Source organism: Podarcis muralis, chromosome 13 (assembly GCF_964188315.1).
Source record: "Podarcis muralis chromosome 13, rPodMur119.hap1.1, whole genome shotgun sequence".
Lineage (NCBI taxonomy): Eukaryota > Metazoa > Chordata > Lepidosauria > Squamata > Lacertidae > Podarcis > Podarcis muralis.
The window spans coordinates 5191836-5206382 of NC_135667.1; the positions used below are offsets into that span (position 1 = coordinate 5191836).

Sequence of the window (14547 nt, forward strand, 5' to 3'; positions counted from 1 at the left end):
TTATTTATTGCATTTTAATGCCACTTTTTCCTCCGGGGAGCTCAAGGTCGTGTGCAGGGCTCTCTCTCCCCCCGCCCCCATTTTATCTTCGCAATAACCCTGTGAGGTAGGTTAGGCTGAGGGGCAGCGACTGATCCAGGCATCCATTGTGCTTCATGGCTTAAGTGGGGATTCGAACACTGGTGAATCGCAGCAAGGTCAACGTTGCAAAATTTCCAGAGCTCCCTTGCCTTTGAGCAGATCCTTTGTAAAATCCACCAGGCTCTAAGAACCCTGTAGATTTGTTGCTCAATTCTTCGTTAAGAAGAGATTCATGTTGCTGCTCAGTTTCCATTGCGTGAAGAACGACTACCGTATTTTTTGCTCTATAAGACTCACTTTTCCCCTCCTAAAAAGTAAGGGGAAATGTGTGTCCGTCTTATGGAGCGAATGCAGGCTGCGCAGCTATCCCAAAAGCCTGAACAGCAAGAGGGGTTGCTGCTTTCACTGCGCAGCGATCCCTCTTGCTGTTCTGGCTTCTGAGATTCAGAATATTTTTTTTCTTGTTTTCCTCCTCCAAAAACTAGGTGCGTCTTGTGGTCTGGTGCGTCTTATAGAGCGAAAAATACGGTACTTTCCTTTTAGCTGCAGGGTGCTTTATTGAGGGGGAGGGGACTGAGCAGTGCTGCCTTCGGAGCTTGCTGTCTTTTAACCCCTTACCCTCCTTCCATAGGACACCCCCTCCAACCTGGAGCTTCCGCAGCCCTCCGAATCGCTGGCGAAGACCCAGAAGGCGGAATCTCTTGGGAGCAGCCAAGGGGCGGGGGACTGCGAGGGGTCGGTGTGGGCGCAGGCAGTCCCCCTCCAGCCTGCCGCCCAGCGCAGCTCTTCACGGGGTCCACCGGATGCCCCCGAGAAGTCCCTGCAGGATGCTTACCGCCATCTGCTCCCCTTGCTCCCAGACATGGGGCGTCTCTCCTCGGAGTTCAGCCACGTTTTCAACTACAGCCTCCTCAGCCAGCCGGGCTTCCAGCAGCTGGAACCGCAGGTGGACAGCTCTGTAGCAGGTGCGCCTTGGGTCAAGTCCAGTAATTTCAATGGATCTGCTCGCGAGTAAAACGTAGCGCCACTTAATACCACCCATTGTGAGGACTTTTGTTCATGTCATTGTGGAACAACTGCAACTTTTTTGAAAGCATATATAGGCCAAAGTGTCAGGCCCGTCAATTTCTCTTCTTTGACTTGCATTCATGCTGTGGAAATATTTTATCCGCATGGCTGCCCTTCATAAAGGCATAAAGGTAAAGGGACCCCTGACCATTAGGTCCAGTCGTGACAGACTCTGGGGTTGTGGCGCTCATCTCGCTTTACTGGTCGAGGGAGCCGGCGTACAGCTTCCGGGTCATGTGGCCAGCGTGACTAAGCCGCTTCTGGCGAACCAGAGCAGCGCACGGAAATGCCCTTTACCTTCCTGCTGGAGCGGTACCTATTTATCCACTTGCACTTTGATGTGCTTTCGAACTGCTAGGTTGGCAGGAGCTGGGACCGAGCAACGGGAGCTCACCCCGTTGCGGGGATTCAAACCGCTGACCTTCTGATCGGCAAGTCCTAGGCTCTGTGGTTTAACCCACATTGACATAGAAATTGTAGGGTCATCTAGTCCAAGCCCTGCAGTGCAGGAATCACAGTTGAAGAATCGCTGAATTTTACCTGGAAATAGGTGGTTTTTAAAAAAGAAAGTTAAAATGCAAGGGGACTGAAAGCAGCAAGTGATTTGCCCACAGTGGGCTTTTGCAACTGAGCAGATATTTAAACCTGGGCCTCCCATATTTCTCTGTTTCTCTCTCTCTCTCTCGCCTGCTTCAGGTCTGCCTTTCCACCCTGATAACCTGGCAGAGCACCCGTTCACGGATGACACAGATGAGACCGTGACTGAGGCAGCAGGCCACGAGGGAGAGACCCTCCAGCAGAGCAGTTTGGAGGGTGGAGCTCAAGTGCCTCAGCCCGACTTGAATTACTACTTGCGTTTGGTGTGTGTCGCTGTGATCCTAATCTCTGCTCTTTCTCTTTTCAGTCTGTAGGGGTGGGAGGGAGCTGTGATGATGGGAGTCCTTCCTCGCAGGCTGGGCTGATTTCAAATCAAGCCGTCTCATCTGGAAGTGCATCATTTTGGTGTAGCCGCCCTCACCCTTCTTCTGATAGGAAATGCTCTGTGGGGACATAAAAATGGGGGGGTCGAGGAGAGTCTGTGTGTGTGTGTGTGTGTGTGTGTGTGTGTGTGTGTGTGTGTGAAAGAGAGAGAGATGCCCTATTGTCATCTGAGGAATGTTGGAGGGTATGTAATGTGTGGCTTGCATCCTTTTATAATACAGTTGTACCTTAGAAGTTGAACGGAACCCGTTCTGGTAGTCCATTCGACTTCCAAAACGTTCAGAAACCAAAGCATGATTTTTGATAGGCTGCAGGAAGCTCCTGCAGCCAATCGGAAGCCGTGGAAGCCCCATCGGACGTTCGGCTTCCAAAAATAGTTCACAAACCGGAACACTCACTTCCGGGTTTGCGACGTTCTGGAGCCAAAACGTTCAAGAACTAAGCTCTTCGAAAACCAAGGTACGACTGTACTTAGCTTCAGAATCCTGATAGTGGCTCTTTTTTACACAGAAAAGCACCCTTTGACTCATGGTAAGATGGGACATAATTCAGTTTTAAGTGACTCTAATAAGTTTTAAGTGCATCATGCTGGTGTTAAATATAAATATTTTGTTTTTAATCAGGTTGCTTGAAAGACACTTATTCTAGGCGTACTTTATTTTATTTCAATCTTCAGTTCTTACCCACAGTGAATCCTTGGCTGTTAATTATTTCTGTAGCATAAACGTCTTAGGAGACCGCTTCCTTGTTGATTCCTTTGGCCAAGGAGGAGATGGGTGTGTAGGAGGGAGGGAAGGATGCACACCTAACTCCTGTCTCCTCACCACTCTCCAGATTTTGGACCGCTCTGCATATGAAACTGCTGCGCAGAAGCAGGAAGGAGTCTCCACGGACAGCCCACCACCTGCCACGAACCAGACGCAGTACGGTAAGAGCAGGCCCCAGGCCCCTTCTCCTTCTGCACAAGGGAGCTCTGCGGTCCTCTTGTGGCTCCTGGCTGTCCCTCGCTCGCTCCCCAACCCCTTGCTGCGCCCACCTGTTGTTGGGATACTGCTGGGAAGATGGGGGCATCAGGCAGTCCCCCAGCTGGCTCCAGCCACCGGCCGGCAGTCGGTCTCCCTTGGAACAGCATCAATCAGCGACACGAGCCTCAGATACGTTTAGAGACCCATGTACGCTCTATCAGCAGAGTGTGTAAATCTTCTCACAGCAGAAGAGGTGGACAGAGAAATGTGTAAGCATGATGTACAGCATTTTATTCAGCATAGTTCAGGAACAAAGGAAAACATGTCTGCTTCCCTTCATCTCCAGCAAAACAGCAGGAAGCAAAAGCAGTATACAAAACGGAAGTTCCCAGCAAGTGCTGGAAGTAAACCGGCATGTGACACACAACAGTCCTGCCTGTTCCCTTTTAAGGTGGAACGGAACTATATCCTAACACCCGGGGGTGGTGCATCTCCCTATGGGTGGTGGTCGCTGGCATGTTCAAGGCAGTGGCTGGAAGGGCATTCAGGGTTTGCAGAGCACTGGACTGCTGCTAGTGATCTTCCTCGACTCTTACTCTGAGATCAGTACCCTGGAGAGCTTCTGCCAGTTAGCAGAGACAGTTCTGATCTAGAGAGACCAGTTATTCAGACTCAGAACAGCTTTCCACCTTCCTGCCTTCTGTGGGTCTCTCCCTCTCACAGCCGCCATCCAGTTGCTGCAGTGGGGGGAGACAGCGCTCAGGGGGCTCATTTCACCAGCTTTGCCAGACGCACCTCCTGCCCCTGAGCTGTGCCAACCAGTCACGGTTGCAACAAGTGTTTAGAAACCAGTGGCTGTGTTTCCATTTTGATTTTCCTCTTCCCTCCCTGCTGCCTTTCGCTTGTGCACTGCGGGCTTTTGCTTTGATTTTTTAGACTGTAAGCCTGCAGGTGGGGACTGCCTCTTTGGCCTGGGTGCAAGTAAATAAAGAACCAGCGCTCAAAATCTTCCCGACTTCCTTTCCAGGCACGTCGCTGTCCTACCACGAACGGTCCACAGCCCTGTGGGATCCGGCCCAGGCGTCTGCCAGCACCATTCACATCCAGCAGCCCAGCAGTACTGCCGTCCACAAAACCAAAGTACCTTTGCTCAAAGGTAGGTAGGCCAGGCCAGGCTGCTTGAACCCGGAAGCAGCCCTGCCCCTTTGCACCCAAGGCAAAACCCTGGTGTCTGGCTACCCCATGAGTGGCAGTGGATACCCCTCTAGTATGAATTCTGTGGGCCCATTCCCTGAACCTGCAAAATATGAGCAAGCCAGGGCTGAACTGATACTACCCTTGCTGGTACCTTTCCCGGGAAAATCAGAGGCTCACTATGTCAGGTTCCTACTGGAAGACCGGACAAATGCTAGAAGGTTAGCAGTGGCAAAGTTTTTATTGGTGGTTGCAAGAACAAATGAGCCCTATATTCTAAACAAAATGCTTGTTTAACCTGGAGGTAGGCTGTATGAATTGTGTATTGATTTGTAATGATTTGTTGGGTCTCTGGACCGTAATAAAGATTGATTGATTTTCTCCCTTTTTCCTCCGCAGCCCACGAGGGGGGAATCCTGTCCCCAAAACAGGTCGCTGAAGTTTCACGCCTGCTGAGGCACCACCAGGCCAAAGGCAGGGCTGTGCCTTCTCCAGAGGACCTGTATAAATACTTGCGCGAGATAGGCCAGAATGGGTAAGGCTGAGGTGTGTGTGGGGTGTGTGTATTTTCCTGAGAACAACCTCTTTTTTGGGGGGTGTCAGGATTTGGACAGGGCTCCTCAAGAAATGCCCTCTGCGGTGCAGGGCAGAGGAAAGATACAGGCTTTAGGGTTTCCTGGTTTTTTATAGAAGGGGCCTGAATTTCATTGTACAGGATTTTGTTTTTGTTTTTATAATATTTTTTTATTAATTTTTAGCATGCAAATTTTTTTAAGACATACCACACAAATTATTATACATATGTCCTTGTTTGGATTTCCTTCAGCATCTCTGATAGCCTTCCGCCTTGATTATTTCTCCTGCAATTCTTAACTTAATATTGCCTTTACATTTTCTAGCAAATCATTTCTCCCTTTCCATTTTTAAATATTTCTTAAATTACTCCTCACAGAACTTCTTGTTGTCCTACAAACGTAATCTGATCATCACAAATACTTTTCATATACTCAGTAAATTTACCTCTGGTCCCGCCGGTCTCGGATCCTTCCTGTTAGCTTGTCTAATTCTGCGTAGTCCATCAATTTCATCCTCCATTCTTCTAATGCTGGTAGTTCTTCTTGCTTCCATTTTTGGGCCAATAATATTCTTGCTGCTGTTACTGCAGGATTTTGTACAGGATTTTGGTGGGCGGCAGGGTCAGGATGCCTAGGTTCTGTTCTGAAGAAGCATTCCCATCTTCTTCCCTTTCTTTTTTTCCTTTTGGTGGGGGTGTTTTTGCTTCAGGACAGATGCCAAAGGCGATGCAAATCTGCAAGCGCGCCGGAACCCCAACCCCAAGCTGATTGACGCCATGAGGAAAGAGGTAACGCGCGCCATTCTTTTGGAAGGGGCGGGAGAAATTCTGAGGTAGGAGTTGCTCTTTAATTTTCAGGAACAGCGGAGAAGGGGTGGGGAGGCAGGTTAACGAACCAGGGAGCAGAAAGCTTAAATCTTATAGGAGGTTTTGGTCTGTCGATATCGAGGAACGGGTGTCTGTCAAAAGCCACTGTCATTCACCCCCTCTTCCTTCTTCAGATGGCCTCTGCACGCCGCGTAGGTGCTTCAGGGTTTGGGCGCGAGAGACCCCAGGCCGCCGCCAAAGCTGGGAAGAAGCCCTCCAGCACGCCTGCCTTGAACCCTCGCACCAGCAGAGGAGGCGGCGGCGGCGTGTGGCGATGATATTTGGCGCAGCTGGACTGTTTATTCCTTACCACGCTGACCTTCCCCCTCCCCTTCCCTGACCTGTCTGGGCCTCTGGTGGGGTGTCTGGGAGCTGCTCTCTGGTTTGAAGCCCCCGCCTTAATCTCTAGTTTTACCCTCCAACCATTTGCTCCAACCTGGAGTCTAAAATGTTGCCTTTTAAAAAATGGAATGTGCGTGTTGGATTTTGTGGGTTTGCTTTTTTTTGGAAAAACAAAACCTTCTCTTAAACCCTGCAGCTTTGAGAGACTTGAGGTGGCAGGAACACCAGCTCCTCTTTTTTACTTATTCCCAGCAAAAGGCGACGGCCCTCGCTGGGCTCCGTGCCCTTTGCATCCGTCCCTCCTCCTGCCCTCCTCCCCATCTCCCTTCCTCAAGTCAACTTCAGCCATTTCGTTCTCTGGAGAGAGGAGGCCGATGATTCAAGGCAACCTGGTTCACCCGTCAAAGCAGCTTGGTTGCAGTTGTGCATGTGGGAGGTTGCAGGGGGCGAGAGGCCTTCCCTGCCTTAACGAAACCTTTCTGGGCCTCTTTCCCAACACGCTGCATCCTGAAGTTTTAAGTGCTTTGTTCTGAGTGTGCTGTTTTAGACACACCTGGCTTTGCAGTGTAAGTTGACTCTCTTTTTGCACAGTTAATTATTTTTGTATTATCACTGTTATTATTTTTTAAAATAAAGGAATATTGAGCAGTCGGTTTCCGTATCTCTCTTTCTCTTTCTCTCTGTTTGGCTTCCTGCCACCGTCAAAGGAAATAAAAGCTATTTTCCTCCCTGCTCACGGCATTACCTTCCCTCTGCCGTATCTGTTGACATTAAGCAAAGACCCAACCCCTTTCCTTCCCATGGCAACATTTCTGTTGGAATCCTTGAAGTTTTTTCTGCCCCAAAAGAAATTTGGGGTGCAGAATTCCTGGGAGACCAAAAGATGCTGTTTCTGCTGGTGGTTAGTTCAGTTGCGAGGCCATTTGTGAAATTCAGCCTTTCTCGCAGTCCTGGAATATACACAGCCATCTTTTATGCTTTAAAGGTAAATGGACCCCTGACCATTAGGTCCAGTCGTGACCGACACTGGAGTTGTGGCGCTCATCTTGCTTTATTGGCCAAGGGAGCCGGTGTACAGCTTCCGGGTCATGTGGCCAGCATGACTAAGCCACTTCTGGCGAACCAGAGCAGCACACGGAAACGCTGTTTACCTTCCCGCCAGAGTGGTACCTATTTATCTACTTGCACTTTGACGTGCTTTCGAACTGCTAGATTGGCGGGAGCAGGGACCGAGCAACTGGAGCTCACCCCGTCACGGGGATTTGAACCGCCGACCTTCCAATTGGCAAGTCCTAGGCTCTCTGGTTTAACCCACAGGCATTCTCACCAGTGGGTGCAAGATTGTGCGTGAGAGACACAAGCGCGTGTGCACATATTCCCTGCTGTCATTTCAATGTGTGACCTCCCTCCAAATAAAAATCACATCAACAAGCATGTGCCCGGGTAAATAGCACACTTTCCTCTAAACACTGGAGACTTCAGTTCCAGAAGACTTTATTGCTCTAATCGGTATTTCCTAGAGCAAAAAAAAAAAAGAGGTCCTCCCTGGACGGGTGTGTGCTGGATGCCTAGTGGTGAGAGGAGGCTTCCCTGGGGTCTGCTCTTAGCTATAAGGCTGGCTGCACCGCAGTTCTTTCCCCGTGAATCTCCCTCACTTGTTTATTTCAGGAAACCTTTTCTTGAATGCCAGAGCAGAAAAAAAACCTCCTTTTGCGTTCCTGCTTGTGCAGTTGCTGCTTGATGACTCCGGGGAGGAGTTCACAGTTCCCATCCTCAGAGTCTTTAAGCAGTTGGAGCCTTGGCAGTTCTCCACGGAAAGCGACATAATTCACAGGGCCCACACTTTCACAGGTCTTCTTGGTGCAAATGCCACCTACCTGTTCCGAGTGCTTTTTGCAGGTCTGCTTTCAAACATAAAGGTAAAGGTACCCCTGCCCATACGGGCCAGTCTTGCCAGACTCTAGGGTTGTGCGCTCATCTCACTCTAGAGGCCGGGAGCCAGCGCTGTCCGCAGACACTTCCGGGTCACGTGGCCAGCGTGACAAGCTGCATCTGGCAAGCCAGCGCAGCACACGGAAACGCCGTTTACCTTCCCGCTGGTAAGCGGTCCCTATTTATCTACTTGCACCCGGGGGTGCTTTCGAACTGCTAGGTTGGCAGGCGCTGGGACCGAACGACGGGAGCGCACCCCGCCGCAGGGATTCGAACCGCCGACCTGACGATCGGCAAGTCCTAGGCGCTGAGGTTTTACCCACAGCGCCACCCGCGTCCACTGCTTTCAAACATAGCTGCCCTTAAATGCAGACCTCCCAAGCTCTTCCTTTGAAACACCCCCCTCCTCGTATGATAGAAATGGAAGTCTAAGAAGCTACCCCAGTGGTGGTGGTGGGGCTCCACACATCAGCCCCACGCCCCATCCCTACAGCCAACAGTGTTGTCACGCAAGCCGTAGGATGAGCCACGGAGGCACCAGCAACATCCCAAGGCTTTTGCAACACAGGCGGCCTCCAGATTGCAAAATCTCTTACCTGCGCTTGATAACTGCTTCCCGCCTGTCCTTGCCTCCCGTTAACTACCCTTTACCTCCTTTGACATCTCTGTTAACCCCCTCATTGCTTGTCAGTTGTTGCTTCCTTTGCACAGAACACACAAGCAAGACAACTCAAATGTCCTGACTAGAGCGTTCTCGGACTCTGTTCTCCTCCAAGCCTTCCTCGGGTTGCTATGCAAAGGAAAGAAGTATTCACCTGCCGGAGTCCTCTTCTCAAAATGTCCTGGTCATCGCTGTGCATTGGAGACTCTGCCCCCTGCTGCATTGCTCCGCTTCCTGTTGTGTGAGCCTTTGCCCCCCCTCTCTTCTTTTCCTCCTCCCCAAATTCACACCAGCACCCCATCCTTTGCACACGCCCCCCCAGCACACTTAACTATGCACACTTCACACACTCCACTCTTACAACCAGCCTTCACCCCAAGATGCTCTCATCTTCCTGACTTGCCACATCTGAACCTCCCGGGCTGTGGACTGCAAACCTCGCCCCCCCTCCTCCCCGGGCACCCATGGACACATGGCTGTCATGGCCTCTCCCTCCCTCCCCGCTCTCCACCTTCCCCCTCCATGAGAACCTAATCTGATTAGCTGTAAGAGACAGCGAACGTGGATTATGGGTTTATAAAAAAAACAAAAATCCAGCCCCCTCCCCCTCCTGATCGCGCTGCTCCCCCCACGCCAAGCACCAGCCTTGACAGATCACGAACACCCAGGTATTACAGCTCCAGTGTGTTGCTCTTGGACCTGAGAGGGACCCAGCACCCAGTGGCCACCGGTGCCCCGTATTCCCTGTGCCCCACAGGGAAGATCTGGGGCGGGGAGAGGAGCTCTGTGGTGCCGGGGCAAACCCCATTTCTCCAAGCCAGTGTCCCTGGAACGGATGGTGAACTCTGGGGTTGACTTTTGGCATTTGCCTTCTGTTGGAGTTGCTTCATCGCTATCCGGTTCCTGGTTTTCGTTCCGCTCCCTCGGATTTAGCGGCTGGGATAGAAATATATATATTTTTTTGCTTCTGTTTTTCGGAAGCGCTGGAAGTAGCTTGCGGACCAAGTCTCGGTAAGAGTGTGGCGCCTGTAGGCTGACGAGTGTGGTGTGGGCATGCGTCCCCGGATCGGGGCTGGAGAAGGAACCGGGAACCCCCTCCAAACCCTTTGTGGTCCCCCCAGCCCATGTCCTAGTGGGTTAAGCCAATAAAGAAAGCGGGGGGGTGGGGGTGGACAAGAGAAGGTCTGCTTTTAGGGTTCACGACTGGGACAAGAGTTCAGTCAAGGGAGACCAGGAGATGGAACACCTTCAATTTCCTCCTTTTCCTCATGGCTGCTCTTTTGCCTGTTTCGTTGCAGTCTCCAATGTTAGGTGCCGTGAGAAAAATGGAGCGTGTAAAAGAGAAAGGAGGGGGGATTTTTATTTCCTTAGGAGGTGTGTGATGAGCTGGTGGGTAGAGAGTAGACCAAAAGGAACCAGAGGGGACAAGAAATGAAGGATGGAATTTTGGGGGAAGAGAGTGAACATTGTGTTTCGTGGATCCTGCAGGAATTTGGCTCAGTGATGGAAAATGTGATGCCCAGCGCCCGGCATTGTATATTTTGGAATAGGATGGGGGCGGGGGATAATCTCCTTAGTGGTCATTTTTGCCTGTTGGGATTGGGAGTGTATATATTTCACTTCCTTCAGTAGATGCAGTTGGTGGGCTCGGACCAGCCAAAGTTAAGTCACGTTTTCACCCCATTAAAACAGATGGGATTTAGAAGTTCTGTTGATTTATCGAGATGACTAAAAAGCATGACTAGGTGCTGGATCTGAGCTAGTACAGTTCAATTGTTCTGCTTTGCTCTTCTTCCTCCCCGTCTCCCCGGCCGTGATCTTGTAACTGGCATGTTGGGGGAAGCGGAGAAGGGATTAAGCCAACCCTCACACCTGTCTGAGCTGCATGTAAGGAGCTCATCTGGAGGTGGGGTAGCAACTGTGCAAGAGAGCCTTATAACTTTTGAGTCCCAGGGTTAAACGCTATAGCTGCCATCTCTCTTGCTGGGAACGTTCCAGAAGGAAGGAGGAGCTTAGGAGGAGAATTAGCATAGGTGGCAGAGAGGCAGTCCGCGGCTCGTTCTGCACGGGGGGCATTCAGAACACACTTTTGCCGTGAAAATTGGCTATGTCCCTATGTGCTGCGATGGTCAATCTAGGCTGTATCCAACTAACTATTAACTCTGAGTAGAGCCATTGAAATCAATGAAACAAAGCGAGTCATGTCCATTGATTTCATTGGGTCTGCTCTGACAAGGGCCAACATTTGGATACAACGCTGTGGGTCTGGGTTATACCATTTTAGGTGGCATGCAGGAGCTTGTATGATTGAACGCCCCCCTCCCAGTTTTTTATACATAGAAATCCAGACTTTAGGAAGAAGTTCCACTCTAACCATTCCCTGGACACGTAGTTCTCTATGTACTGGAAATTTTTTGGAATTGTGAGACCGCATTTGGACTTGGAGGTGGTTCTGTTTCGGCACAGAAACAGACCTTAACCTTCTGTCTTTGTGGCTGGGCTCCTAAGAATTAGGGGTGCCAAGGAACAAGCCTCAACCGATGGCGCTTGTTTGTACCTCCCTCCATTTGCTTCGAAGAGAGAGACCTCGACAGCCGGCCATTTTGCCTTGAGTCAACGGATGGAAACGGCAGGGTCGGTTTATGAGGGCGTGCTTTCTGACTTTGCAGCATTAAAAAGAAAAGGAAGATTCAGGCAAAGAGCATCCCAACACTTTACTCCAAAGGGGAATAGCTGTATTGAAAGAAACCTTGATTTGAAAGGTGCTTGTTCATCTGTGGACTCCCTTTAGTTCTTATAGTTAAGAAACAGGTTTTTAGAGTAGGTGGAGGCAACAGGAGAGAGGCGGTTGAGTTTTCTGCTGGAGATCTCAAGTCATTCCTTCTTATTTCCCCTGTCTCCCGTTCCAGTCCATGCTGTTGAAATCTTCTAGTCCTCTGTCCCTTAACATAATTATTTTCCTGTGATTCTTCCCATTCCTGCAATCGTTACATTGCTGATAGCCATAAAAATAATCTGATTTCTCCTTTCATCAAGGCTGTTATTCTTCTCTTCTATATCCCTGCGCCCCTCACTTTGTCCCACATGACTTTAACTCTCCTCCATCTTGAATGTCCCACTTCATCAACCCTCCATCTTTTTATCGAGTCTTTCTGCATCTTTCGATTCCTTGTAGGGCTGGGGAAGAAATATGCAACAATATGCAGACCACAGCACAGCTATCCTTTGGAATTTGCACTTTTCTGAATATTGCAATGCCTCCCCCCCCCCCAAACAAAAAGAGGTGTGTCTTAGGAGGAAAAGTTCATAATTATTCATGTGTTGCTGAAAATAGCGTACAGAAATGCACCATGTTAAAGGAAATTGGTTATAAGAATTCACAATATTTGAGGGACAGAAATTGCTTACAAAAAGATGTGCATTAGGAGAGATGCTGATGAATTTTCGTGGGGACTTTAAAAAAAATATCCTGCAAACATGTGGAGATGTGTACTGAAGACTGGAAAATGAGAAACAGAGAGAAACAGAATTGAGAGACTTGTCCACCCCCTAATTTCATGTTAAATGCCTTCTTGCACTCAAAAGCACCCCAGATACATCACCCAGTCATCACATTGGCCATTCGGACTTCTGACTTCTCTGTATTTGACCAGCCTCTGTGCTCTTAATAATTGGGATTGTCTTGGGTCTAGTAGGATTGATTCATGTCTGGCTGGTGCTAAAGCAGGGTTTTATTACCAGTGCCCTTAATTTGATTATAAACTTGTTGCATTCCATTAGCATGCTCAGAGCCCCACTGGATCAGGCTGGAGACCCATCCGCTTCACCATCCCCTTCTCGCAGTGACCAGCGAGATAATTCCTAAGAAGACTGCCAGCAGGACCTGAGGGAAACTGCCCTTTCCCCACTTGGGATTCCCAGCGGTGGGTGTTCAGAGGCACACCTCCTTCTCTGATAACCCTTCAAACATCAGCTCTGCCGCTCGCTATTCCCGACACCAGCAGTGAGTTTTTGCTAAAGCTTTTTAAGAGGAAGAAGGCAACTGCTGTAGGGAGAGAAGCAAGAGGGGATCCTGTTGCTGTTATGTGTTTCTATACCAAATCATTCATTCATTCAGCCAGAACCTTTGAGAGACAGTAAAAGTTTTTCTTGTCCTGTTTAGTGTGTGTCGGGGGAATTCCTGCCTGCCGTTGAATCTGTTTTCCCTCTGGTGCCACCAGAGTGGGACTTCGGTGCAGATCATAGAATCATGGAATTGTAGAGCTGGAAGGGACCGCCAGGGTCATCTAGTCCAACCCCCTACAATGCAGGAAACTTTTGTCCAATGTGGGGCTCGAACCCACCACCTTGAGATTAAGAGCCTCACGCTCTATGGAGTGAGCTACCAAGGCGGATAGGCCTGCACGCCCATCCCCAATAAGACCATTAATTCCAGAGTCTACAATTGCCTAAGTTCCCTGCTCTCGGATCGTGAAGTGGAGGAAGAGATCTGGCAGAAGGCCTCAGCATCAGGCACAACACATATCACAGGAGGGGCAGAGAGTGGTGCAAGGGAATGTCTCTGGCATGCGTCTTATTCCCAAACGCATTCTCTCCAACGTAGCTGACAGGTGAAGACATGTGCGAGAGATTCACGGCGCAATAATGTGTCGTAACTTATCAAAGTATGATTGAAATATTTATTTTGGAAATAATTCCTGGAACCCAGAAAGAAGGCTCTCATGTTCAGATGTCGCATGCTGCATGTTTTAAACTTGAAATGCTCTTGTGTTTCAGAACTTGGTATATATGTACATCTCTTGGTGTGTGAGAGAGAGCAAGTTCACAAGAACTTTGATAGTGTTCTGCTCCAACTGGGTCAAAACTTGGGCAGAGAGGGCAAGTTAAGCCCCGCCGTGCCTGGGTCAATGACAGACGGGGGTCAGAAATTCATTGACACCGGTCAGGAGTAAGTGGAATCCGAAAAGCAGAATTTAGGAGAGAGCTGATGTATGGAAGTGAAAGCTGGACCATAAAGAAGGCTGATCGCCGAAGAATGGATGCTTTTGAATTATGGTGCTGGAGGAGACTCTTGAGAGTCCCATGGATTGCAAGAAGATCCAACCTCTCCATTCTGAAGGAAATCAGCCCTGAGTGCTCACTGGAAGGACAGATCCTGAAGCTGAGGCTCCAATACTTTGGCCTCCTCATGAGAAGAGAAGACTCCCTGGAAAAGACCCTGATGTTGGGAAAGATGGAGGGCCCAAGGAGAAGGGGACGACAGAGGACGAGATGGTTGGATAGTGTTCTCGAAGCTACCAGCATAAGTCTGACCAAACTGCGGGAGGCAGTGGAAGACAGAAGTGCCTGGCGTGCTCTGGTCCAGGGGGTCACGAAGAGGCGGACACGACTAAATGACTAAACAACAACAACAGGAGAGAGCTTCCATGCTTGAACATTGGGCAGAGGTTATACAATGCCTCCTGAACATTCATCCTGAGGTTTGCAACACCTAGGTTACAAGTCCTTGTCAGCTAGTGACTGTTACCTCACATTTTCCAGTGCACTTTTCTTTCCCTTTTTTTGGGGTGGGGGTGGGGAACTCTCTCCCCAAGAACCCTTTACTCACGAGTAGCTCTACTTTGGGCTCTTAGGCACACATTCCTTTGCCAGCTAGCCTGAATGTCTTGAGAGATGGTTCTTCTGTTCCAGAAGAGTTAGGGACCCATCCCAGAAGTCCTTCTTTGGAAACCTCTAGAGACATGTTTCGGGGGTCCGGTCTCTCTCTGGACGCAAAAGTCTTCTGATCATTGCCAGAGTTGGACTCTGTCTGCTCACCGAAATCTCCTGGCTCTGGGCATCCTGGGGCTTCTTCGGAGGAAGTTACCTAGGGTGGGACAGGG

At 49.8% G+C, this 14547-nt stretch overlaps 1 protein-coding gene across 4 annotated transcripts in view; it reads left to right on the forward strand.

The window, feature by feature from the left end:
* Positions 1-6720, forward strand: part of CNTROB (centrobin, centriole duplication and spindle assembly protein) — a 35927-nt gene extending 29207 nt beyond the window's left edge. The window contains exons 14-20 of one of the 4 annotated variants that reach the window (XM_077916849.1): positions 713-1046; positions 1846-2009; positions 2965-3058; positions 4123-4251; positions 4689-4824; positions 5574-5652; positions 5865-6720. In XM_077916849.1, coding sequence (XP_077772975.1) covers positions 713-1046; positions 1846-2009; positions 2965-3058; positions 4123-4251; positions 4689-4824; positions 5574-5652; positions 5865-6008 — 1080 coding nt within the window. In that variant the 3' untranslated portion in view covers positions 6009-6720. Of the gene's footprint in view, positions 1-712; positions 1047-1845; positions 2010-2964; positions 3059-4122; positions 4252-4688; positions 4836-5573; positions 5653-5864 lie in introns of those variants that run through there. The other 3 variants (XM_077916850.1, XM_077916851.1, XM_077916852.1) reach the window with 3 other exon arrangements.
* The last annotated feature ends 7827 nt before the right edge of the window (positions 6721-14547 follow it).